The sequence below is a fragment of the Pleurodeles waltl genome, chromosome 5 (assembly GCF_031143425.1).
Source record: "Pleurodeles waltl isolate 20211129_DDA chromosome 5, aPleWal1.hap1.20221129, whole genome shotgun sequence".
Taxonomy (NCBI): Eukaryota; Metazoa; Chordata; class Amphibia; order Caudata; family Salamandridae; genus Pleurodeles; species Pleurodeles waltl.
Window position 1 is genome coordinate 174464527 of NC_090444.1, and position 25400 is coordinate 174489926.

General features: G+C 43.9%; 1 protein-coding gene across 2 annotated transcripts in view; it reads left to right on the forward strand.

Annotated features, from left to right (window-relative positions):
- Nucleotides 1–24652, forward strand: part of SLC30A10 (solute carrier family 30 member 10) — a 205363-nt gene extending 180711 nt beyond the window's left edge. Inside the window, exons 1-4 of one of the 2 annotated variants that reach the window (XM_069233877.1) lie at nt 9328–10964; nt 15271–15354; nt 20386–20625; nt 21957–24652. In XM_069233877.1, coding sequence (XP_069089978.1) covers nt 10418–10964; nt 15271–15354; nt 20386–20625; nt 21957–22426 — 1341 coding nt within the window. In that variant the 5' untranslated portion in view covers nt 9328–10417 and the 3' untranslated portion in view covers nt 22427–24652. Of the gene's footprint in view, nt 1–9327; nt 10965–15270; nt 15355–20385; nt 20626–21956 lie in introns of those variants that run through there. The other variant, XM_069233878.1, reaches the window with a different exon arrangement.
- The last annotated feature ends 748 nt before the right edge of the window (nt 24653–25400 follow it).

A 25400-nucleotide genomic window follows, 5' to 3' on the forward strand; every position in this document is an offset into this window, starting at 1 on the left:
ACCTGTGCAGCAACAATGCTGAACAAGCTTATGTTCTAAGCTAGTTAGATACTGTTACAAATGGGGTCTCTAGTTGGCAGTGGTTTGCACCCTGTCCAAATAGGGACCCTCACTCTAGTCAGGGTAAGGGAGTGACACAGCTAAGATAACCCCTGCTCATACCCTTTGTACGAGCAGGCAGGCTTATCTCAGAGGCAGTGTGTAAAGTATTTGTATACACACTCACACACACTGTAACACAGTGAAAACACTTCAAAAAAATATTTATATGAGTTGGACAAGACCAAAATGACAAAACTCCAACATACACAAGTAAAGATATCACTTTTTAACAGTGGAAACGGGTCTTAATCCATAAGAATCAATGGTTGTATTTTTTTAGCACAAAGTACCTGGAATACGTAAAAAAAAAAGGCAATGTGGGCTACAGGGGAGGTGATGCATTGATTTTTTCCATTGCAGGAGAGGCTTTTTTCCATGGCAGGGGAGGTGATGCGTTGATTCTTTCCTAACAGGAAAGGCTATGCATTGATTTCCCGACACGCAGCCTCGCTTCCTTACTGCTGTGCGGGGTCGATCAGAAATTGACTCCCCAGGGATGATGCGTGGAAAATCTAGACGCGCTGTGGTGATGGAACAGCGGGGAAACAGGCGATTCCGCACCCACGGGGTAGGTGCTACATCGATTTTCCTGCTGCAGCACGTCGGTGCATGGATTTTCTTCTTCATGTTACCAGCTTACACTTCCAAGGGCCCAGGGAGTAGACCTGGCAACACTTGGCCAGTCAGGACTGTCAGCAAAAGAGCCCAGGCACTGGGAGATGAAGTATTTAAAGTCCCTGAGACTTCTTAGCAGGAGTCAAGCTCAATTCAAGTCCTTAAAGAACCTTGGAAAGCAGGAAGTAGAAAGCAAAGTCCGGTCCTTTCACTCCCAGGACAAAAGCATCAAACAGCACAGCAAAGAAACAGGCAGAGTGGCAGTCCCTCCTACAGCATCCGGTGCTTCTTCCTGGCAGAATGTCCTCAGTCCAGAAGTGTTCTAACTTTGTGGGGTCGAAGGTCCAGTACTTATGCCCATTTCTGCCTTTAAAGTAGGCAAACTTCAAAGAGAAGTCTTTGTAGTGTACAAGACCCTGCATTTCCTGCCCCAGACACACTCCAGGGGGTTGGAGACTGCTTTGTGTAAGGACAGGCACAGCCCTATTTAGGTGCAAGTGTCAAGTCGTCCCACCACTGTAGCTCAGGAAGACCCATCAAGATATGTAGGGCATACCTCAGCTCCCTTTGTGTGACTATCTAGACTGAATTCACAAACAGCCCAACAGTCATCCTCACCCAGACGTGTATGCCACATCTAGTCAGAGGCACAGAATGGTTAAGCAAGAAAATGCCCACTTTCTAAAAGCGACATTTTCAAGCTTACAATGTAAAACCAACTTCACCAAAAGATATATTTTTAAATTGTGATTTCAGAGACCTCAATCTCTATCTGCTCCCAATGGGAAATTATACATAAAAGATATTTCAAGGTAATTCCCATGTTACTCTATTGGAGAGGTAGGCCTTGCAACAGTGAAAAATCAATTTAGCAGTATTTCACTATCAGGACATGTAAAACACACCAGTACGTCTTGCCTTTTAAATGCACTCTGGACTGCCTTGGAGCTATCTTAGGGGTGACTTACATGTAGTAAAAGGAGAGGTTTGGGCTTGGAAAGTGGGTGCACTGGCCATGCCGAACCTGCAGTTCAAAACTGCACACAGACACTGCAGTGGCAGGTCTGAGACATGTTAGAATGCTACTCATGTGGGTGGCTCAGTGCTGTAGGCCCACCAGTAGCATTTGAATTATAGGCCCTGGGCACACATGGTACACTATAGTACGGACTTACTAGGAAATCACATATGCTAATCATGGATAAGCCAATCACCAGTTCCAGTTAGAAAGGAAGCACATGCACTTTAGCACTGGTCAGCAGTGGTAAAGTGCCCAGAGTCCTAAAGCCAGCAAAAACGAAAGTCAACACAGATTAAAAACAGGAGGTCAGAAGCCAAAAAGACCGGGGAAAGCAAGCCAAGAGACGACGGGTCTAACAGATACCAATTGTATGCATGGGACCTGTGACATTGTGTTCAGTACAAATAGTTAAACCTTCTGTCTCCTCTGCTTTACTTAGTTACCCTGTCTTCCTCTGCATTCTCAAGTATCTTCATGTTTTCTTGTCTAACCTACCACTGCTTTGCTCCTCACATTTTGAAATGTCTCCCTTCACTTTTGCCCTTCTGAAATACCCCCTCAACATTTAATTCCTGCTCACTCATGTTCCACCTGTTGCCTGGACTTTAAAACTTGCTGTGGTTTTCTGTTTCTGGCAAAGAGTCCTTTAAAACGCTGTGTGTTGTCCCTGCCCTCTACCATATTTACCTGCCCCCTTCTCAGGGTACAATCCCAAATATCCACCTTCTCCGCCTCTCGGTTTCCTTACTTTAGCTTCATAGCCAGAGTGCTGTTCTCATCCCTTCCCGCCTTATACTTAATCAGGGTGCCATTGATACTGTCCACAGTGTAGCATTTACCTATAACTTTTTTTCCCTCTCCATTTCCAAGCATTCTTCTTTCACTGCTCTTGCTGTAACATTCACCTTTTACCCGTTTAGGTCATCTTGACTGAACACAGCACCCCCTCCACGTTCACTGTGTTCTCAATCAACCGTCGAATTGGAATCTTACCTGTTCTCTGTATTTGCTAATTTTCTTGATCACTGCTTAACAAAGCTGAATGCTCCTATGAGTCCCTTTACAATGTCATAGGGAGGCTGTGCAGTTGGGTGGAGATCTCCGCATGGTGAAGTATACAGAAAAATAAAAATATTTGCTTAGCTCAAAAATGTATATTAGAAATGCTTTATGTTAAATATAAATTCACTTTACTAAATATCAAACAAAATAAAAAAGCCACATTGCTAGTAAATTCGTTTTGAATTTTAAGTTTGAATAATGATAATATATTACATTAAAATTAGTTTCTCGATGCTTACATTTAAACAAATTCCCACCTAAAGATATAAATGTTTAATACACCTTCATTCTCAAAAGTGATGAATGTAATTATTTAAAATCAGTCTTATGATTTTTCCCAAAAGTCTAATATTACATTAGATTTTAAATTCCAATTAGGTTATTAAAATATTTTACAATCAAAAAAATAAAAGGGTAATATTTTTTATATATTTAAAACAATAATTTATATTGTTAACTATTTAAAATAATGTCATTCAAATGTATTTCATATGGGGTTTTATTTTAAGTTCCTACCTCTATTATTTTCTATTGGAGGGTGTTGCAGTATCAGTAGTTGACCAAGTGTAGTGCTGGGCCTATGGTTGGTTTTTTTACTAGTAACTTACTCCCAGAGTTTGAAAATACCAAAAAGTAGCAAACTTACTCAAAAACATAAGTTACCTTTGTGAATCAGACGCTTTGTTTTTTGCCTTACTAACACATTGGACCCTGTGTTCCCACTGAAACATGTGAGGCGTTGTTAGTGTGTAAATAACTATACTACAGTGACTTTCTTGTATTCCTCCTATATTGCTTGGGTACAGTAGGATGGGTTCAGGGTCAGAAGGATGCCTAGCTTTGTGGTTACCTGGCAGTCCACAAACTAGGGCTTAAGGGTATGCAATACACTTGCAGAAAGAAGTCTTCAGGCTAACACAGATCTACAAGTATTGCCACCACAGCTGTTTTGTCACAGCATGTTTTAACTTAGCTATTGATTTAAAGTCATCGATGGGACTCTGCATTATCTTAATGCGAATTTCCAGGTTGGCCCTTGGGAAGTAACTATGGCTAATAGTGACGTCAATAGGACTGCAGGAAGGATTAGTGTTTCAGTCTGTGTATGAGGGTATCTGTGAGGGAGTAATTTTCCTTTTTGTCCTTCTAAAGCCTACACACTCAACAAGGTTTTGCTGTAAATACAAGGATATTTTTTGTAGTTTAACCACATTATTTCCAATCCCACCACCAGCAGTACCTGCTTCCACTCCTCCTGTTCCCCTACCAGATCCAACATGCCTTTAAATTCCAAACCTTAGATAAAACCTAACACTTCACACTCACAAATAAATGCCACACAAGGGTGCAGGAGACACTAAATTTCTGAGGTTGTACACAGAGATCCTTGTGGTTAGCCAATCAGGGTCTGGCTTGGCTCTAACAAAATAAGAATAACCAACCTTCTATAATGGTTCAGAGAATACGGAATCCCCAAATATGAATAAAACTAATCAAACCAAAATCCTAAATGTACGTGCATATCCATATGTTTTACAGCAATTTATTCTATATCCATTCATTATACTATGAACATCTTATTTATTTCAATATTATATAAATGTATATACATAATGCAAACAAATCCTATAACTCCTGGGCGAAAACAGAAGAATAAAAAATAAAGAACCTCACATTCATACGATCACAATCATACTATTAAAAACTACAAGGCCAGCATATATAAAATATTATAAGGAAACTTCACAACCCTCCACAAAAAGAAAAAGGGGAAAAAGACAGATAGATTTTCACAGCAAATACCCATCAATCAATCAATCAATCAATCAAATAATTTCTTAAGTGCACTATTCACCCTGTAGGGTCTCAAGGCGCTGGGGGGGGGGTTGCCGGTTACTGCTCAAAAGCCATGTTTTAAGGTGCTTTCTGAAGGTTAGGAGGTCCTGGGTCTTGCGTATGTTGGTGGGGAGGGAGTTCCAGGTCTTGGCGTCGAGGTGGGAGAAGGATTTGCCGCCGGAGGTGGTGTGTTGGATGCGGGGGACTGTAGCGAGGGTGAGGTCTGCGGAGCGGAGCTGTCGAGCTGGTATGTGGAAGTTTACTCGTTTGTTGAGATAGGCCGGTCCAGTGTCATGGAGGGCTTTGTGAGCGTGGACGAGGACTTTGAAAATGATCCTTTTGTTGATGGGCAGCAAGTGTAGGGATGGATGAGGATGAGACGTGTGGCTGCGTTCTGGATTCGCTGGAGTTTTCTTTGAAGCTTGGCTGTGGTCCATGCGTAGAGGGCGTTGCCGTAGTCCAGTCTGCTGCTAATGAGGGCGTAGGTGACTGTTCTTCTTGTTTCTAAAGGAATCCATTAGAAAGTCTTGCGTAGTATGCAAAGGATGTTGAAGCAGGAAGATGATATGGCGTTGATTTGCTGAGTCATGGAGAGAGATGAGTCTAGAATGATGCCAAGGTTGCATGCGTGGGTGGTGGGTGTTGGGGGTGGTCCGAGGGTGTTGGGCCACCAGGAGTCATTCCAAGCTGTCTTGTTGGGCCGAAGATGATGATCTCTTCTTTGTTTGAGTTTATTTTGAGGTGATCCCTTTGTGTTTACAAACAGTGTCACTTGATTTGTTGGTCCTCAATGTTGAAGGACTATATATTCATGCTAATATCTCTGCTCCTGTCTAAATGCATATGCACCGTGATCATTATTGTTTGTAAATAGAGGCTGGTATCCTTAGGTCCATAGGTAGCAGGAGATATTTGTGAAGAGGGGGGGTTTAAATCCAATAGACAGTCCTTGTCCTTAACGGTGGTGCTGGTGCGCATTTTGGTGAAAAAGTGACCAAAAGAGGTCACACCTTCATAAGGGCACACAACAAATTGTAAAATTATATAGGATTAAATAGAACCTGCTCAGGAGAAGTTGTGGCATTTATAGGCCCTATACTGCTGTATAAGAAACTCATAGGTCTACGAACCCTCAGAAAAAGTATGATTTCTCCTCTGTAGTCATCTTAGAAAAGGGAATCTACTTTATAGGAGAGTCAAGGGGCTTCAAACTCTAATGAAATAGGTAATTTCTCCTCTGTTTTCATCTTGGAAAAGGGAATCTTTAAGACAACGGTATTTCTCTGAAATATGTCAGGCGGGAGTACCCACAAGTCAAATACGGAAGGCGAAGTCGAAGAGTGGCGTCTGAGCCGTGAGTCAGGGAAACAGGCCTGGCTATAACCCGATAATTACCAGGAGTGGTAAACTCCACACTGTTTGGAAATCCAAACCCTGGGCCTGATGTACAAATCCATTTTCATTCACTAAGCCTGCAAGTTGCAAAATTACAGTGTGCGGCCGAAAAATAACTTTTGAAATCTACTAACCCTATTTTGTAATTCAGTAACAGGCTATTGCGGTGCAAAACGGGTTTTGAAAGGCATACAAATCACTGTTTGAAAGGGGAGTTTTTAGGGATTACCTTCCAAATAGCAATTCATTATAGAATGTATCAACAACTGTAATCCTGCTGCAATCATTGAAACGTTGGTGACTCACAAGTTGGGTTGGTAAAATTTGCAAAAGGGAATGAGTTCTTTGGGACCTCTTCCTCGTAAGTTACTTAGTTTGCTGGGGTCAGGCAGTGGACCAGGAGACTAGCAGACTATTACCATCTATGAAACAACATTTTTAAAAAGAAGCTTTCTTTTTAATCACAGCCCTGTTTCCTTTAAAGAAAACGAGCTGCATTTGAAAACAAAAAAAGGTTTCTTTTATCAGAATGCTATCACTGACATGGAGGTCTCCTGAACCTAGCAGGCCTCAGTTTCTGTGATGACATCCAATACACAGTGACACTTTTAAGACCTACCTTATGAATAATGGTGAGGCAGGCCAGATGTGAACTGACCTAGTACGAAAGATCAGTTTGCAAAATTATTTTACGTTTTCAAAGAGTTGGGGCCTGGTGTACAAAACTATTTAGCAGCCGCAAACGGCTAATTCTATGCTAAATGGCCTTGTGCCATGTACAGCCCTATTTTGCGAGTTGGTAACCTACAGGGAGTGCAGAATTATTAGGCAAATTAGTATTTTGACCACATCATCCTCTTTATGCATGTTGTCTTACTCCAAGCTGTATAGGCTTGAAAGCCTACTACCAATTAAGCATATTAGGTGATGTGCATCTCTGTAATGAGAAGGGGTGTGGTCTAATGACATCAACACCCTATATCAGGTGTGCATAATTATTAGGCAACTTCCTTTCCTTTGGCAAAATGGGTCAAAAGAAGGACTTGACAGGCTCAGAAAAGTCAAAAATAGTGAGATATCTTGCAGAGGGATGCAGCACTCTTAAAATTGCAAAGCTTCTGAAGCGTGATCATCGAACAATCAAGCGTTTCATTCAAAATAGTCAACAGGGTCGCAAGAAGCGTGTGGAAAAACCAAGGCGCAAAATAACTGCCCATGAACTGAGAAAAGTCAAGCGTGCAGCTGCCACGATGCCACTTGCCACCAGTTTGGCCATATTTCAGAGCTGCAACATCACTGGAGTGCCCAAAAGCACAAGGTGTGCAATACTCAGAGACATGGCCAAGGTAAGAAAGGCTGAAAGACGACCACCACTGAACAAGACACACAAGCTGAAACGTCAAGACTGGGCCAAGAAATATCTCAAGACTGATTTTTCTAAGGTTTTATGGACTGATGAAATGAGAGTGAGTCTTGATGGGCCAGATGGATGGGCCCGTGGCTGGATTGGTAAAGGGCAGAGAGCTCCAGTCCCACTCAGACGCCAGCAAGGTGGAGGTGGAGTACTGGTTTGGGCTGGTATCATCAAAGATGAGCTTGTGGGGCCTTTTCGGGTTGAGGATGGAGTCAAGCTCAACTCCCAGTCCTACTGCCAGTTCCTGGAAGACACCTTCTTCAAGCAGTGGTACAGGAAGAAGTCTGCATCCTTCAGGAAAAACATGATTTTCATGCAGGACAATGCTCCATCACACGCGTCCAAGTACTCCACAGCGTGGCTGGCAAGAAAGGGTATAAAAGAAGGAAATCTAATGACATGGCCTCCTTGTTCACCTGATCTGAACCCCATTGAGAACCTGTGGTCTATCATCAAATGTGAGATTTACAAGGAGGGAAAACAGTACACCTCTCTGAACAGTGTCTGGGAGGCTGTGGTTGCTGCTGCACGCAATGTTGATGGTGAACAGATCAAAACACTGACAGAATCCATGGATGGCAGGCTTTTGAGTGTCCTTGCAAAGAAAGGTGGCTATATTGGTCACTGATTTGTTTTTGTTTTGTTTTTGAATGTCAGAAATGTATATTTGTGAATGTTGAGATGTTATATTGGTTTCACTGGTAATAATAAATAATTGAAATGGGTATATATTTGTTTTTTGTTAAGTTGCCTAATAATTATGCACAGTAATAGTCACCTGCACACACAGATATCCCCCTAACATAGCTAAAACTAAAAACAAACTAAAAACTACTTCCAAAAATATTCAGCTTTGATATTAATGAGTTTTTTTGGTTCATTGAGAACATGGTTGTTGTTCAATAATAAAATTAATCCTCAAAAATACAACTTGCCTAATAATTCTGCACTCCCTGTATTATCGACTCACAAAATAGGGTTTGCGAGTCGCTATTAGAAAGATGCATGCCAAGAGTGTCATAGCGAGTTGCACTGTTATGTAGGAATGTTTTGTGACCGAGGTAACAAAACAATCGCAGTTACCGACAACTTCAAGTTGATAGTAAGCCATTTGAAAATGGGAAAGTGTTCTCAAGGGACCCCCTCCCCTTTGCAAATGGGGGTGTGACATTTTTTTTTAAATGCCTACACTTAAAAATCCAAAGAAAACCTTTCAGGAAAACAGGCAGCATTAGAAAAAAATAAATTGCTTTATTGAAAAAGCAATGACAGACATGGTGGTCTGCTGACCCCAGCAGGCCACCATCCCTGTGACTGTAACCATTCACGGTGGGCCACAAATTGCGACCTGCCTCATGAATATTGATGAGGCAGGTCCATATGCGACCTACTGGGGATTGCTAACGATGTTGAACACACTGTAGTGCATCGCAGTTTGCGATTACCTGTTACTAATTCGGTATTAGGAAATAGCAAAGCGCTTTTTGTACATCTGGCCCCTGTTGCGCAATTTGCACCCACCTTTTGCGCATGGAAATTTCGTACATCAGGCCCTGTAATCCGAATTTTACGGCCCTATTGTTATCTGGGCCATGTGAGCGTGCCTACGTGATGCCCTATGAGTCACCGTAAAGCACACCACGTCTCCTGGGACCTTGTGAACACAGCAGATTCTCTTCCCCTCCGCCCGTTGCTAGGCGCCTAGGGTTGGGCGCGGCTGAGGGAGGCTGAACCTGGCACCCGGGCCCCTTATCGCCACCAGTTAAAAGGGCATCGCTGAGGCTGCAGAAGCTCTTAGTGCGTCGGCAGAGCGAGCGGGCGAGAAGAAAAGCGGCGACTGCGGAGGGCACAATTACTCCAGCGGAGGGCAGGAGAAGTGGGTTTATGTTTACCAGGGCGGGAGAAGGGCATTTATCGTCGAGAAGGGGGCATTCACTGTAAAGCAAGGCAGGGGAGGAGGTACTTCCTGTAAAACAGTTTAGGGGAAAGGGTACATTGTAAAGTCGGGCGCTGCCAGGGGCGCTCAATGAAAGCAGGATAAGGGGCGGGGCGTAAACTAAGAGGGGAATTCACTGTAAAGCGGGGCAGAAGAAAGGGGCATCCATGGTAAAACAGGAGAGAAGATCTCTGCAGGGCAGCGCTGGCGACAAAGAGATCTATTGCAAAGAAGACTTCTATGAGCAGGGCATCCACCTGAAGGTAGGGTATTACAAAAGGGGCATTCGGTGCCAGGTGTTGCTTTAAAAGCGGCATTCGCTGCACGCAGTACAGAGCGGTGCAGGTAGAACTGCATAAGAATGCACTTATCGGGGAGCAGTGCGAAGCTCGCCTGAGAGCCACCGGCTGCTCGGGGTGGGCATCGCACTTGCGGGTCTGATGATCAGGGCACTGCCGTGGGCAGCTGAGAAGCAGAACACAAAGTTCCTGTGATCAGGGTTTCAGATGAACAGGGTGGGTACTGCACTTGGGAAAGTGAGAAGTCCGGCAGAGCACTGAAAGGTTTGGGGAGCGTTTGCAGTCTGGGGGTACACACGGGTCTGAGGAGCAGACAGGACACCGCACTGGGGGGCAGGATAGGACACACACAAGTCAGGGGAGCAGATAGGACACCGCAGGATAGGACACACACAGTCAGGGGAGCAGATAGGACACCGCTATTCGGGGGGGCAGGGGTAGGATAGGGCACACACAGTCAGAGGAGCGGACGGGTCACCGCCCCGGGGAGCAGGACAGGGCGCGCACAGGTCAGGGCAGTAGGCAGCACACCGCACTGCCCGGCCTAGGGAGCAGGTCACAGCCCCGAGGAGCAGCACGCTGCACCGACAGGTGTCCTGTTGCACCAGTAAGTCTTGGCTGCGGCGCATAGCACAGCCCGCGGGGCTGGGGTTGCAGCGTCAGTCTCCGCACAGGCAGGGGGTACACTGCTCGGCAGAAGGTAGGGAGCGGGGCGTAAGGCGCGCAGCTCCGGGGCCATGGGGCGCTACACGGGCCGGATGTGCCGGCTGATCTTCATGCTGGTGATCACCGCCGGCTTCTTCGTGGTGGAGCTGGTGGTGGGCTACCTGGGCAACTCGATCGCGCTGGTCTCGGACTCGTTCAACATGCTGTCCGACCTGATCTCGCTGTGCGTGGGCATCACGGCGTCGTGGGTGTCCCGCCGAGCGCTTCGAAGCCCCGCCGCCTCCTACGGCTACTCGCGGGCCGAGGTGGTGGGCGCGCTGAGCAACGCCGTCTTCCTGACCGCGCTCTGCTTCACCATCCTGGTGGAGGCCGTGCTGCGCCTGGCGCGGCCCGAGATCATCGCCGAGCCCGGCCTGGTGCTCGTCGTGGGCGCCCTCGGCCTGGGCGTCAACATCGTGGGGCTGCTGGTCTTCCAGGACTACGGCCGCTGCCGCCGGCTGCTGTGCGGGGCCCGCGCCCGGGGCGCCGCCTCCAGGGGCCTGCAGGTGGCTCCGGGGACAGCGAGGCCGGCGGAGGAGGAGCCGCGGGGGGCGGCCCGCAGGGAGTCCGACGGAGCAGGTGCTTTTAAGTTTTTCACCACAGGAACCTTCTATCCCCTCCGTTTCTGCCCCCACCCATTACCCCATACCTTCACTCTCACCCTCGTTCTTCCTACTGCCTGCCAGATGGCCGTCCCTTTTCTCGGTTCCTCCTATTCTCTTCTCTAATGCCCGCTGTCCACGTCTCTTTTCATCACCCGTCGCCCCTCCTTTCCGCATCTCATCTTTTTGGCATCCCTCCTCTAGCGCCTTCTTTCACCCCCCACGCTCTTTCTCCGCTCCCCCATACAGACGCTCCTTCACCCACTCTCCCAGGGTCCTCTTTTATTTGCTGTCCTGTAATCACCTCCTCTCGCTCATTACTTCCTGTCTCCCTCTCTTCATATAGCCATGTGCACATTTATTTTCTTCCCAGCACCTGCTGCCAAGCCCCCCCATGCGAAACTTTATTCCTTGAGGCAGTTCTGGCCTCCAGTTCAACCCACAACAGTGCTTTGCATGCTGGGAGTTTTGAACATACTCCTTGAGTTAAAAGTCTAACTAAAAGTCACAGAGTGCAACCTTTTATTGGCTAAAACAAAAACAAACAAACAAAAAACAGGCCTGGCTTACCTTCTCACAGATTGAGTAAACGTTGCTTCACTTACAGAGAAAATAACAACACATGTTGACATCAACAAATAGTGGTGGCTGCCTCACCAGACTAAACACAGTGTTGAGTGTTTAGTATAGCAAAGGCTGTGCATGCAACTTGGTTTTTACACTGCTGTAGTTTGTTCTGAGGAACTTAATGTTCTGATAAAATCTGGATCTACCTATGGAAGTTTCGGTTGGCTCTGGTGTAACGAATACGTCTAGAATTAAAATGAGTGGTAAGAAGTGGTATCTTGGTAGGATGTTGATGCTGATGCGTTGTGAATGACAAATACATGTTTCTATAAAGCTGGGATGAAAAAGAACAGTCTCTGTAGTTTAGAAGCAAGAGACCAGATCTGCTAACCCGTGCAGAAATGAATGCACAGTCCGGACTTGCAGATGTTATGTGCTCCAGGCAACCTCTCAAGGGAGCTTGTCTGATGAGGTCTGATCGGTGAGTGAGGTGGCTTTGACAGAAGAGACCGGAGTTCTTGTTTTGATTTCCCCAACAGCCTAAGTTCCATGAACTTATGCGAATTCTCTCGGGCAATCTTATCTGCTCAACCCGAGAGCGCTTAGAGGCAGTTTTAAGCACCCATTGACAGAATAAACACCCACCGACAAAATAGGCAATGTTTGTTAGGGCTAGTCCTGATAGAAATTATAATTCTCATAATTACACATTTTTACCACCTCAGGTGGAACATGTTTTTTTCGGATTTGAGTTTTACAAATGTTATGTCGGGTGCATCAGTAAAGCGCACTATCACCTGTCGAGGTGTAATCACAACAATACATCAACATGGGGGGTGATCAGGCTGGGTGAGTCGGTGTTTCCAGCCGCTGGAAAAGAAAGGGCCTAAATAACTCCTTTGCTCGTTTTTATGGCGAGAGATGCTGGTGGTGGATGCTTGCTTACTTCTGGCCTGCTCATCATCTCAACGCCTAATGGCCAATCAGGAGGCCGACCATTGTGTGAGTGTAGAATGCGTTGTCTAACAGCAGCATTGCTGCCTTTGTAAACCCTCCAGCCAATAGGTGCCTTGATTGCGTACTGGGTATTGAACATTTCTTATAAGGAAGTCGTGGTATCCGGGTATGAGGTATTTACTGTGTGAGTGGAGCATGCTTGACCCGAAGTGGAATGTGTGCTGCAATGTTCTGAGTATGTTTGTATTGCACCAGGAGTCAGTGAGGGAGCTCACTAGGAGAACGACTGAGCTCACATTAAGGGCTATCTCTGCCAGGCCTGCACATACACCGAACTAATAGAAGATCCTATCTGATCTTGTAAGTAGTTATATCCACTCGATGAGTGGAACAGCCCAGCGGGTGGACAGTGAATCCCGCAAAAGTACATTGGGACAGCCAAAGGAAGTTTTTGTCCTGAATAAACGCCAGACTCTTGCAAGCCTGTTTGTTTAAACTTAGTGCTGGCAGGCAGTGTTTGGTGTTGCATAATCATATGTTTGACAGTGAATTGATTTTCGAGTTCAGCATTGTCGTGCATCTGTAACAGTGCAAGTCACGTGCTTGTGGGTGCAAGCTGTTTGCCAAGCAGCATACAGTGCAGTGTCTGTTTGCTGTTGGCATACATATTCTGTTTCTGAAGTATGTGACTGAAGCATGTTTCTCAAATGTTTGTGGTCTCCTGAATGGGGGGCGCGGAAGGACGAAGAGCGATGCACATGGCCGGAATGGCAATTCTACCGCCCTGGCATTTTTCCAGTAGACTGCCGGCTAGGGCGTTTCCAGAGCTGGATAACCCAATCATTAAAGTCCCAATACCCTCTTCTAATTGTGGACTCCTGAGCGTGGAGCTGGTTTGAACATTTTCACCAGGTTCAAGTTTTGTTTGCAGTCCATCCCTGGCCATGCGGGCCATGTATAAATTGGCAATTGCATCTAAAGCTGTGCCATGCGATTCAACAGGGAGTCTGGAACAGGTTATTCCACCTCTGCAAGCCTCCTGCAGGCGTCTGTGCAGCAGGATAGAGTTATTACAGTGTCACGTGTCCTGGCTAGATCCAAGAGGCACAGGAGATGTCTCCTTGGGCTCGCCCCCTCTATATTAACATAGCATAGCTCAGGGTTCGGAAGGCATTTTGGTGAAAGATCGATTTGTGACAGTGGTTTGCGCAAGTAATTGGGGACTGATTTAAGTGAATTCTTTTTGGCTTAGCTTTGTGACTCTATTTGTTAGGACTAGTTGTTTTACCTGTGAGGGTGCAGCGGAGTCCATTAATGACTTCTGTTTCTGAAGATTTTGGGTCACAGATCAGGATGGATTAGAGCATCCATCTCCTTCTGGAGAGCACTTAGAGAGTCACTGAGACACTAACATCAATTTCACGGAGCCTGTTAGGAATTTCATGGACTTTGTTTAGGACGTCACTGGGGGCACAGCTCGGAGAATTCTGAATTGTATTGTTTCATGATCACTTTAGTCTAGAACCCTGAACAAGGGTTTTGAGAATGAGTATTCAGATCAAGTCTCTTGTGCTTCCTTAGTTTGGGTTGGAATCAACATTATTGCAGAAGAACTAACGGATAAGCTGTATTAAGGATTTTAACTGTTGTAGGTGGCAAACTCTGAGAAGTGATGGCTGTTTGTTGACTTTACGCATGTGCCTTTACACAGGTGTAGTGAGAGATTACTGGAGGCCATAAGTGTAGAGCAGATGTGGGATGTCGAAGGGACACAGTTGTAAGTATTTTAATGCTGCCTGATGGCGACACCTTCGTCTGTTGGACCATAATCCAGAGAAGAGCTTTGGGACCAGTACGTTGGAGATGTAGGAGGAGGAACGCAGTGATTTTTATATTACAGAAAGTAAATCACTGATGTGGTTTGCAATTTCCGAGCTATGTGCTGGATGTGATTGTTCAAAGATGAAATAACCGCGAGGGAGGAAGCAAGACAGATGGTGGTTTGGAGATGCTTTTTTTCTGGTTTGATGGTGAGGCTGTCGTAAGAAGTCGGGTGAAAATACTAGGGTGGGGAGGCATATATCCAGAGCATTATAAATAAACCATAGCACTTGATCGTTTCTGACCAGGAAATTGAAGAATTTAGCAGAGGTCACTTCTCCAGTGTAAGAGGTAGCAAGGTATACCATGCCTCTTTCTTCCAAAGACAAAGTTGATTCACCTGCTCCTTTTGTTCCCCTGTCTCTTACATTTTTACATTCATTATTTATTTTTCTCAGTAATAGTTTTTAAAATATTTGTTCTCTTAATTACATTTTTTTTGTACTTCTTCGGAGACCTCCCGTTCTCCCTTGTTATATGGTGTCGCACTTTTTTTTTGTTTTACATTTTTGTTGTTTAAAGTTTATATCTGATGAAAACTGCCGTAATACAGAGACAAAACCGCTGGATGAGTAGTAGATCAACTGTATACCCCGCAATTCCATTTATGAATCCTCAAGCATGTTTTGCCTTCTTGTATGATTGACTGTGCTCTTTTATCTTGGGTCTGTCCCTTTATTCACCTAACTCTCTTTCCCACATTTTTGGGTTTTGCAAATGCAGTTTCCTAACTTTCTACTGTTTATGCTCCTTCAGTTTCGTAGAACTCAGTTTCACCACTTGAAGAAAACCTTTTTTCTAAAGAACACTTTGAGAAAAATGGTATTTTTTTGTTTGTAGAACTTATACACAACACCAGATTTCTTCTTTGGCTACAGGTGACACACTGAACATCGAAGATGGATCTGATGATGAAGAAAGCAAAAAAGAGGTCAGCAAGGCAGCCGCCTTGAACATCAGAGGTATGATAACAATTGACACGTTTTTAAAATTAAAAGCTGGCTAGTTATCTTTTTATTGGGTTTCGTGGAAGTCGGATGTGTGATACTTACACATTTAAAACATCTTCTCTACGTACCTAGAGTTATTAATCTCCATTGTATTCCCATGTGATTTTGTTTTTCAGAATACATTTTATTGAGTTGTTTTTTGTAACTTTTGTATGGGGAACAGATTACATCATACCTTGTTTTATATATATATATATATATATATATATAAAACAGCCAACGCACATAGTCTACAGCGTGTACCTACATTGTGTAACAGGTGAGGAGTTCCAAATTGTACATTCACATGGAGTCAGTTAATGAAGGATTGAAACGTAAGCATTTCAGGCACTCAGGAGGAACAAATGCAGATGACAGGGAAGTGAGAAAAGAAACTTCTCTCGTTAACAGGATCAACAGGGAAGTTGGGGTTGAATGTGAAATGTAAGAAGTAACTAAGGGAAGGGACGCGAGCGAGGTATCAGGCGAGCATTGAGCAGGGAAGAAGGGGATATAGGCTAGGGGCACAAGGGGCTGGAGGTGTTGGCTATAAAAGCTCTCGGGCCCTCCCTCCTAGCAGCGTGGCTGGGGTGGGGGGACAGAAGGAGAGGGGCGAGGCATTAGGCCATTGCTGGGACCAACCAGGGGCACTGGGCTAGGAGGGAGGCAGGCAATGGGGAGGGATATCAGTAGTCAGCTCTTTGAATTGGGTACGCATGGTGCATCCAGGCTGTTGCTATAGGACATTTTCAAAGGATTCGGGCTTCTTCTCGGAGTAGTGCAGTACTCTCTACCTCCCCCAATGGAGGAGTGCCTTGTGCCATTGGGGAGGAGTTGGGGGCTCTCGGGCCCTCCAGTGTATGGTAAGGAGTTGTTTAGCTAGCACAAGGGCAAGGTTTGCAAATCGTTCTTGCACCTTATGAGTCACCCCCCCCCCCCAATAGGAAAGAAATCTAGGACCGTGGCCTCCTAGGAATTCATCCTTTCGAGTTCCATAACCATTACCAGTGTGGTGTGTATTGCATGCCAGTAGCTACCTATGCTAGGGCAGGACCATAGCATGTGTTGAAGGTCAGCCGCAGGTGCCTGGCATGTGGTTCAAACGAGATGGTGTGAGATACGCCCTGTGTAACACTATATACTGAATCTTTTTAAACCGTGCGCTTCTCGATACAACCTGGGGGGGACTCCAGAGCTTTGGACCATTCAGCATCACAAAGGGGTCTTGCCAGGTCCTCCTACCAGACACGAGAAAGGGAATTAGGGGAGTCCCCACGTATTTTCTGGTTGGTTTGTAGAACCATGTGACTAGGTGGCACTCTCTCCCACCTGTGTGTAAGATGTGTGTATCAGCGTGGGTAGGATGTTCTTCATCTACTATGCATCATAGAGACCGAATCGTCACCAGTAGCTGCCTATGTAACAGCAATTGGCCAGGGGGAATGCCATGTTCCTTTTTGTAACTGGTCATACGTGAGAAGATGAGTGTCCTGGAAGAGTACAGACCGTATCAAGAGATCGCTCATGCCACGCTGTAACGTATTCCTACTGTGATAATCAGGCAGTAGGAAAATAGTTTTAAGTGGTGGTAAAAGATGACCATTCGCACAATGCGACCAACAGGTACTAAATCAAAAGAAGGCAACCTTCACCAAAGGCACCCATTCTCCTAATTGCTACAGTTTTCTAAAGCACACCACATTCTAACCCTGAATTTACTGACCTCCGATACACACACTGAACCTTTTAGTCACAGCCCAAGTGGCTAACTCGTATCACACTCTAATCCAGAACTTACTGAGCTCACACACAGGGACTGAAGATTCCATTCACCTCCCCAAGCGTCTAACATGCATTAGATTCCAACCCAGAAGTTACTGACCTGACATACATGGACTAAACCTTCCATTCACCCTCAAGTGTCTAACACATACCACATGGTGACCCAGAATATACTGACCTTATATACACACACACAAACACACGCACACCCCCCACTTCCGTTCACTCCCAAATGTCTAACACACAGTGCATTGTAACCGAGAACTTACTGACCTTCCATACTCATACTGGACTTTTTATTCACACCCCAAATGTATAATACCCAGTCCATTCTAATTCAGAATTTACTGACCCTCCATGCACATACTGAATCTTCTGTTCACACCCCAAGTGCCTAACACACCACACATTCTAACCGAGAACTTACAGACCTCAAATATACAGACTGAAACTCCTATTTACTTTCCCAAGAGTCTAACACATCACATTCTAACCTAGAATTAACTGACCTCCCATACACACACTGAAAATGTTGTTCATACCCAGGTGTCTAACCCACCACTTTCTAACCTAGAACATACTGACCTCCCATACACATACTGGACCTTTTATTCATACCCCAAGTCTAACACACACCACATTCTAACCTAGAACTTACTGACCTTCCATACACACATTGAACCTTCTATTCACACGCCAAACGTCGAACAAACACTGCCATATTCCAATCACATACACGGACGTAAGGTTCCATTCACCTTCCCAAGTGTCTAATGTACCACATTCTAACCTAAAACTCATTGACCTAACATACACACACTGACTCTTTTGTTCACACCCCGAGTGTCTAAAACACACTATGCTCTAAGCCAGGGCATTACTGGCCTCCCATTCACACACTTAACCTTTTATTCATGCCATATGTCTAACACACAGCACGTTCTAACCCGAACTTTCTGGTCTCACATACACACATTGAACCATTTATTCACATCCCTAGTGTCTAACACACATCACGTTCTAACCCACAACCTACTGACTTCATATTCTCAGAGTGAAGATTCCATTTACCTCCCCAAGCTTCTAACACCCATCACATTCAAACCCAGAGCTTACTGACCTCTCACACATTGACTGAATCTTCCATTCATCCATCTAACATATACCAGATTCTAAGGCAGAACTTACTGACCTCACTTACACACACTGAACCTTCTATTCACACCCGAGCTTCTAACCGACAACACAATCTGACCTAGCAATAACTGCCCTTGGATGCCTGCTCTGAACTTTCCATCCACCTCCCCAAGTATCTAACACACACCACATTCTAACATAGAACTTACTTGCCTTAGCTACATCAACTGAACCTTCATTCAATTCAGTGCTAAGCTTTTAACACTCCACTGTCTAACCCCAAGCTTACTTACCTGACATAGAAACACTAAACCTTCCATTCACCTCCCCACAAAATCTGACACACACACCTTTCCAACCTATATCTTGCTGGATTCTGGTATAAACACTGAACATTCCATTCACCTCTCCAATCTTCTAACACACATCACATTATAAATCAGAACTTACTCATCTCGCATAAACAGAAAGAAGGTTTAACTCACCTCCCCAACATTCTAACACACCATATTCTAACCTAGAACCTACTGACCCACCTAACATACCACATTCTAACCCAGAATTTTCTGACCTCCCATATACGCATTGTACTTTCTGTCCCCCCCGCTAAGCATCTAACCCAGAACCTGTTGACCTTACATGCACATACTGAAACATCTATTCACATCCAGGCAACGAAGACACACCAGCTTCAAAAATAGAATGTACTGACCTCACATACATGCACTGCAGCTTCTCTTCACCCCAAGCTTTTAACACACATCACATCATAACACAAAACTTCCTCACCTCCCAAACACATACGCAACCATCCATTCACTTCCCCTAGCACCTAACACACAACACATTCAACTGAATGACCTCAGGTACATGCAGTAGAGCCTCTTTCCACACCCCAAGTGCCTCACAGAAATCATATTCTAACCCTGACCTCGTATACAGACCCTGAACCTTATATTCACTCTCGAGCTTTTAACACACATCACATTCAATCCCAGAATCTACTGACCTCCCACACTTCTAGTGAAGCTTCAATTCTTGCCTATTGCATATAATACAACATTATAACCTAGGAGTTACTGGCTTCAGATACATGCATGAACCTTTCATTCATTCATCCCTCACATGTGTAACATAATCCACAGTCTAACCCAGAACTATTTGCCTCAGTTACACAGAATGAACATTCTTTTCACAGCCAAATTGTTTAGCACACGCCGTTCTAACTCAGAACTTAATGACCTTCCGTACACGCACTGAATCTTTTATTCACATCGTGTGTCTGACACAATACATTCTAACCCTGAACCTACTGACCTCCCATACACGCTCTGAACATTTTATTCACTCCCCAGATGTCTAATTCAAACTATCTTCTCACCTACAACTGTGTCACTAAAACCACAATCATGCAAAGGTCACGAAGCTTGTGTAGGCACACAGATGTTCCTATCAGCTTTTGACACATTGATGCTGCATTATCTACAAGTATTCCCGCTTCTTCAGTACTGCCATTCTTTTGTTTGTGTATATAAGTCAGCAGCGGAGCAATTTCTAGTCCTTCTCGGTACAGTATGTCTGAGGCGTTCTGGGCACAGCCAGAGGGTCAGATCCCCCAACACCCAATTCTCACCAGATACAAACAATTTAATAAACAAATAACTATGAAACATTTCTACTGTACAGCACAGATCCACTTCTATGACCATCCTCTATTTAATTCAAAAGCCCTCTGTCAATGTTAGCAACTGGACATCTGCGTTCAATCTGACACCGGTTTGATTATCTGTATTTTTGTTCCATTCGTGGAATACCATTGGATTCCAGATACCACTTGTTACACTGGAGCTACCTGTAGAAAAAACAATAGGATTACATAATTAGGACTTTACTGTGATTAGGTTTTGTACCTTGATCAAATTGGTACCTTCACACCGCTTACATGAATAATAATGATAGCGAAACGTTGCGTTCCGAATTTCAAAGCTTGGCATGATTCGGGCATCTGCTTCCCGACATGTCCACTGTGAACGCAAGGGAGGGTGATGATACAGGTGAAAACTAACCTCCTTGTGCTATTTTTAGGGGTTCTTCTGCACGTCATGGGAGATGCGCTTGGATCGGTCATAGTGGTGATCACAGCCACCATCTTTTACATCAAACCCCTGCCAAGCGCCGACCAATGCAACTGGCAGTGCTACATTGACCCCAGCCTGACGTTGGTCATGGTCATCATCATTTTGGCCTCCGCTTTCCCGCTCATCAAAGAAACAGCTACAATTTTGCTACAGATGGTTCCAAAAGGGGTAGATGTACAAGAGATTGGTAAGATTTTTGGTCATATTTCTTATTTCATCAGAAGTACAATATGTAAATGCTGTTTTTTTAAAGAATCTTTTGGATTTTCTTCATGCCTCTCTTTTTTCACAACACAAATAATTCCAAACACCAAAATACTTTTTCTTTAACTGTTACATTAACCGTAGGCCCAATCCACTTAGAGATTCAGGACAGTGTATATGATATGAATATAGTTAACCTGCAAAGGTTTTAAATGGAGGCCATTTCCATACATGGAAAATACTTCAAATACTCCAGGATTATAAGTGAGTAAAATTAGCATAGCTCGAATGGTGTAAAAGTACAGCAGTTTATATTCTCATGCTAAAAAGAATAGTAATATGAGCATTATTAATATCATGACAGGGCTTAATTTGAGCAGGTGGTTCCTGATGCTCAGCACCGCACTGGCACTTATGACAATCTGCCACATGGTGGTGTTGTTTATCGAACTTAGAGATAAGCACAACACATTGGTTACTAATTCTATTTACATTGAAAATTATTATTACCTGTCACCCAATCTATTCTTGTAGCTTTTAGGGGCCTGGAATGGCCTGAATTGTTGCACTTGTTGGAGTGTGATGGTTTGTAGTTGTTTAGGTGGTGTCATTATCAGCGCTGGCAGGGGCATCGGGTGGTGTAGGCTGCATTGGCCTCCTGACACGGGCCCTGGCACTTATTTTTTTACATATAAAGCACTGCATCATCAAACATCCTAACCCTAGGATTAGTTCACAGCTCTTGAATCAGATCATCTTCTGAAGCCAAGCCTTTTGCCATTTGAGCTAAAATAAGTATACAGGTGTATTTCAGCTTTTCTCTTAACAAAATCAAACCGATTGTGTTCTCTAACTGAGTTTTCTGACAAATATTGTCAGTGCTACAAATAATAGATATATCATCCCCATTATTTCCTACACAGAATAAAGTAGTTGATGCCACATTAAGGTTATTGTTCTTGAGTCATTTGCATACTATAAGATGTGGGTTATATGAAGGATCAAAGGCTTCAACACATGATGCCCAAAACAGAGTTTAATATCTAATATCTTATGTTTTTATGTAGCAGCAGTTCCTCTTCTGTTTTTTAATTTTACAAAGGTTCTCGAAATGCTTGGCCCCTAAGTATATGATCTTTATTATTTTGCAAATAGCCTGTTTGATACATAGATGTTTTAATGAATGTAGAAATTCAAACACATTTTTGCCTACATGGTTAGTTATCAAGGTTTTGTTTGCTGGCAAGATTTCTTATTGAGAGTAGTAATTGTAAACTGTCCCCACGGGTTTAAGTCTATTCTCTTTTGTCCTAGGTGAAAAAATAAAAATTGTGCCAGGAGTTGGCAGCATTCACGAGGTGCATGTCTGGGAACTTGCAGGTGGCAGGAATGTTGCTTCGCTTCATGTCAAGTGCAAAGACCCATCCGACTACCAAACATCCACTAAGCAAATGCGAAAGGTTTTCCACGATGCCGGTATCCACTCTGTGACTATCCAACCAGAGTTCACAGATCTGAAAGACATTTCCACAAAGTGCAACTCTGCTTGCATCTCCAGCAACTGCGACTCCCAGCTGTGCTGTAGTCAGAAGGAAATGGAAGATGTTGAATGCAATGGCCACGTTGATGGCAGTAGCCACAATACTGATTTTCAATATAAAATGAATGGGATAAAAAAAGGGGACATTGAACCTTCAGTTGGATACTTATGTGAGGGGGGTGTGAGTGAAAAGGGTAAGGAAGAGCAAGCAGAGGTGGAAATCCTATACGGGCATAAGTTTTAAATGGTGGTCATCCTCACTTTAGGGGACTGAACAAAGAATGGCTGAAAGTTTTGTGTGTTGTATTAATCAGTTACTGTCAGGTTGGTGGTGTATAGTGCTCTGCAGATAAACCAAAGCACACTCAGGTTTTTAATCATTACTCAGACAATGTGTCCTTTTAATATGATTGGCATGAACAGTGTCACGTGACCCTGTCACTGCAAGCTGCTACTGTGGGCTGAGGGGTTGGCAAACATCATTAACATCAAGTGCCCATTTGTAGATAACGGGCTTCACCTAAAGTGACACTGAAAGCGGCTTCCCTTCCAAGACCACTAGGAATCCAGGTAGATTTATAGAAATGCTTTCTTTTCCTACCGTATTCGTCATTCAATTGTTTTTCTATCACCAAAATAATATTCTTTTTTATAATAGCTCCCACATATTCAATGTCTGTTGCTACTTCTCTAGTGAATCGTGTTTTAAGTACTTAGAACACGCTTTTTTTTCTACTTGGATGAAGAGCCCAACCATAACGTGTATGGCACAGTTTTTGATTACCTTTATAGCATTACTTGGGTATGTTTGAAGTAGTTGAAACTACAATGCTACTGCACTCCATTGACCAACTTGCTTTCTGTATTGAAGGTGTAAACTGTAAAAAGCCCTTGTTCTCTTAACTACTGATTTGGCCGGAACCACCCTACTTTGCAAGTGAGAAGTATAGATGTACTACTGGTACTCGTCTGGCGTCTGATAGTATGGCTGGTTGGTGGAGAGTTTTTCATATACATTAAGATGCTGCATCAGAAGGTTAACGTTGCAGTGCTTTTTAATAACAAACAGCTCACAAAAATCATGTAAGCAACTGGTGATAAGACACGTGACTTCCGGTTAGTGTGTGATAATGCATGAGGTGCAGGATATCTTGTTGCTTGAAAACAAAAGTGCGAATAACTACGTAACTAAGGGCCATATGTACGAACACATTTTCCCATAGACACAGAATAGGCAAAACTGCTTGCTACATCTGGACCCAAATGGCTAATCCACCCTCTTCACTACAAAATTATCACCTTGAACCTCGATGGACCGAGACTATCCAAATGACATATAAAGCATACAGCATTTGCAGGGAGGGTGTAGGTTGTTCAGAAGATCCAGTTGGTTCCTCCCAAGTACCCAGGAGTTTGCTGCTCATACATCCCCTTCCTTATCATTATGTTTGTGAAAGAACAACTTTTTTATGCAGTGTAATCACTAAAACTGCTTTTGGGATTCTAGTTTTCTAACCTGTGAGAATATTTCAAGTTAATCAATGCTGCTGTTTTCTACTACCAACGGGGCAGTGATTGTGTCCTTGTGTTTAGTGCTGTCTTGTATGATGTGTCGAGAGCAGCACTGGAAAGCAGTGACATTCAGAGCGGGTGCGTCCTGTGGCTCTTCTCTCCATGAAAGTTGATCGGACTCTTTGTGGAAGAGTGGAGGTGCACATGCAGGCCAGAGGTTGGTGGCTGTAGTTGGGAAGGCCTAAACAAAGACAAAGTGGCTATGAATTGACTAGAGGTGACTCCCATGGAAGACGTACCCAAAAAAGATGTAAAAGCCTCTGTCCTCCTGGAGGCTCTTTTTGTGCAAGTCAAGCCAGTGCCTTATTCCTACTTGAACATATGAACTATTGCCCTGCCAGGGACCCAGTCCATGTATCTCAATAAATGTATTACAATGAATCACGGGACTACAATATGTACACAATCTCAGAATTTTGCACAATGATATATAGGCACATGCAAAACATACATTTTAAGTTACTCTAATTTCGATGTAGTTGTTGACTCCTGTTGCCATTGTTAAGATGTAATACCTGCGATGCAAACGTCTGTGATGTTGTGGCTTCAATGTAATGCTCTGCACAGGAGTGGTGCTTATTTTTCATTTAAATCAATTAATTTCTGGCCAGAACAGAGGCACTTTAAGGATAACGTCCGCCTTTTGCTCACCTGTTTTAAGCCTTAGTGATAAGGCTCAGGTTGCTAAAGAAAGGATGCAATCCATGATGCTTTTATTGCAAATACTTTGTCTAAATCATGGAGAAAAGCCACAAGCTTTCAAACCGTTAAAGTGATACTAAAATGTTGACATTTGATTGCGAACAATTAAAATCCATTCTGTATTAGACCGAAGATGATCTTGTGTCTTAAATTCAAGATGGCGAACATGACCAATAAAGATATTCAGAGGCCTGGACCATGCTCTTTGCTGTCTTGTTTGACAAGTGGTTGTTTTAATGTCTGTAGCCTTGTGAGATGGAGATCCTAGACATGCTCTTAACACTTCTAACAAAGTCAGAGAGCTCATTCGTGAGTGCCACTTGAGAGATACATGGGTCACTCCGACCACATCTTACATGTACGCTAAGTCTCACACGATTCCAGTCTGCCTTCCGCAAGCAAAATCTTCACCTGTTGTTGACTTTCCCTCTTTCCATTCTTTCTAATTCAGCTATGCATTCATTGATATTATCCTTGTAATGCACTGTATTCTGGTGCCCTCTTGGATGGTGAATTGAGAAGATGACATATTCCAACATTGGTGAAAATATAAGAACCATGAGTATGATGTCAATTAAGAGTAGTCATGGGTAGCTGCTGCTACGCCTGAAGTGCGATTAGTTACCCCTGGCTAAGTCTCTGTTACTCCTAGTATTAGGGTCATGAAAGCAGTGGTAGATACAGAAGAATATCACTTTGCTGCATTCTCCTCAGCAAACAAGAGGTTGTTAGTGGGCCTAGAGGTGGGCAGGGGGCCCAACATCAGGAGTCAAATGGTGCATTATATGTCATTTCCACTACTCCTTGCTGTTTGGTGAACCATGTCTCTACTCTGTTTTTGGACATGCCTTGCCATGTTGTAAATACTTAGCTTCACTGTTATTCGTCCATGTATGATCTGCTGTTATAGGGTAATTTTGAACTGCACTTTAATTACTCAGGTC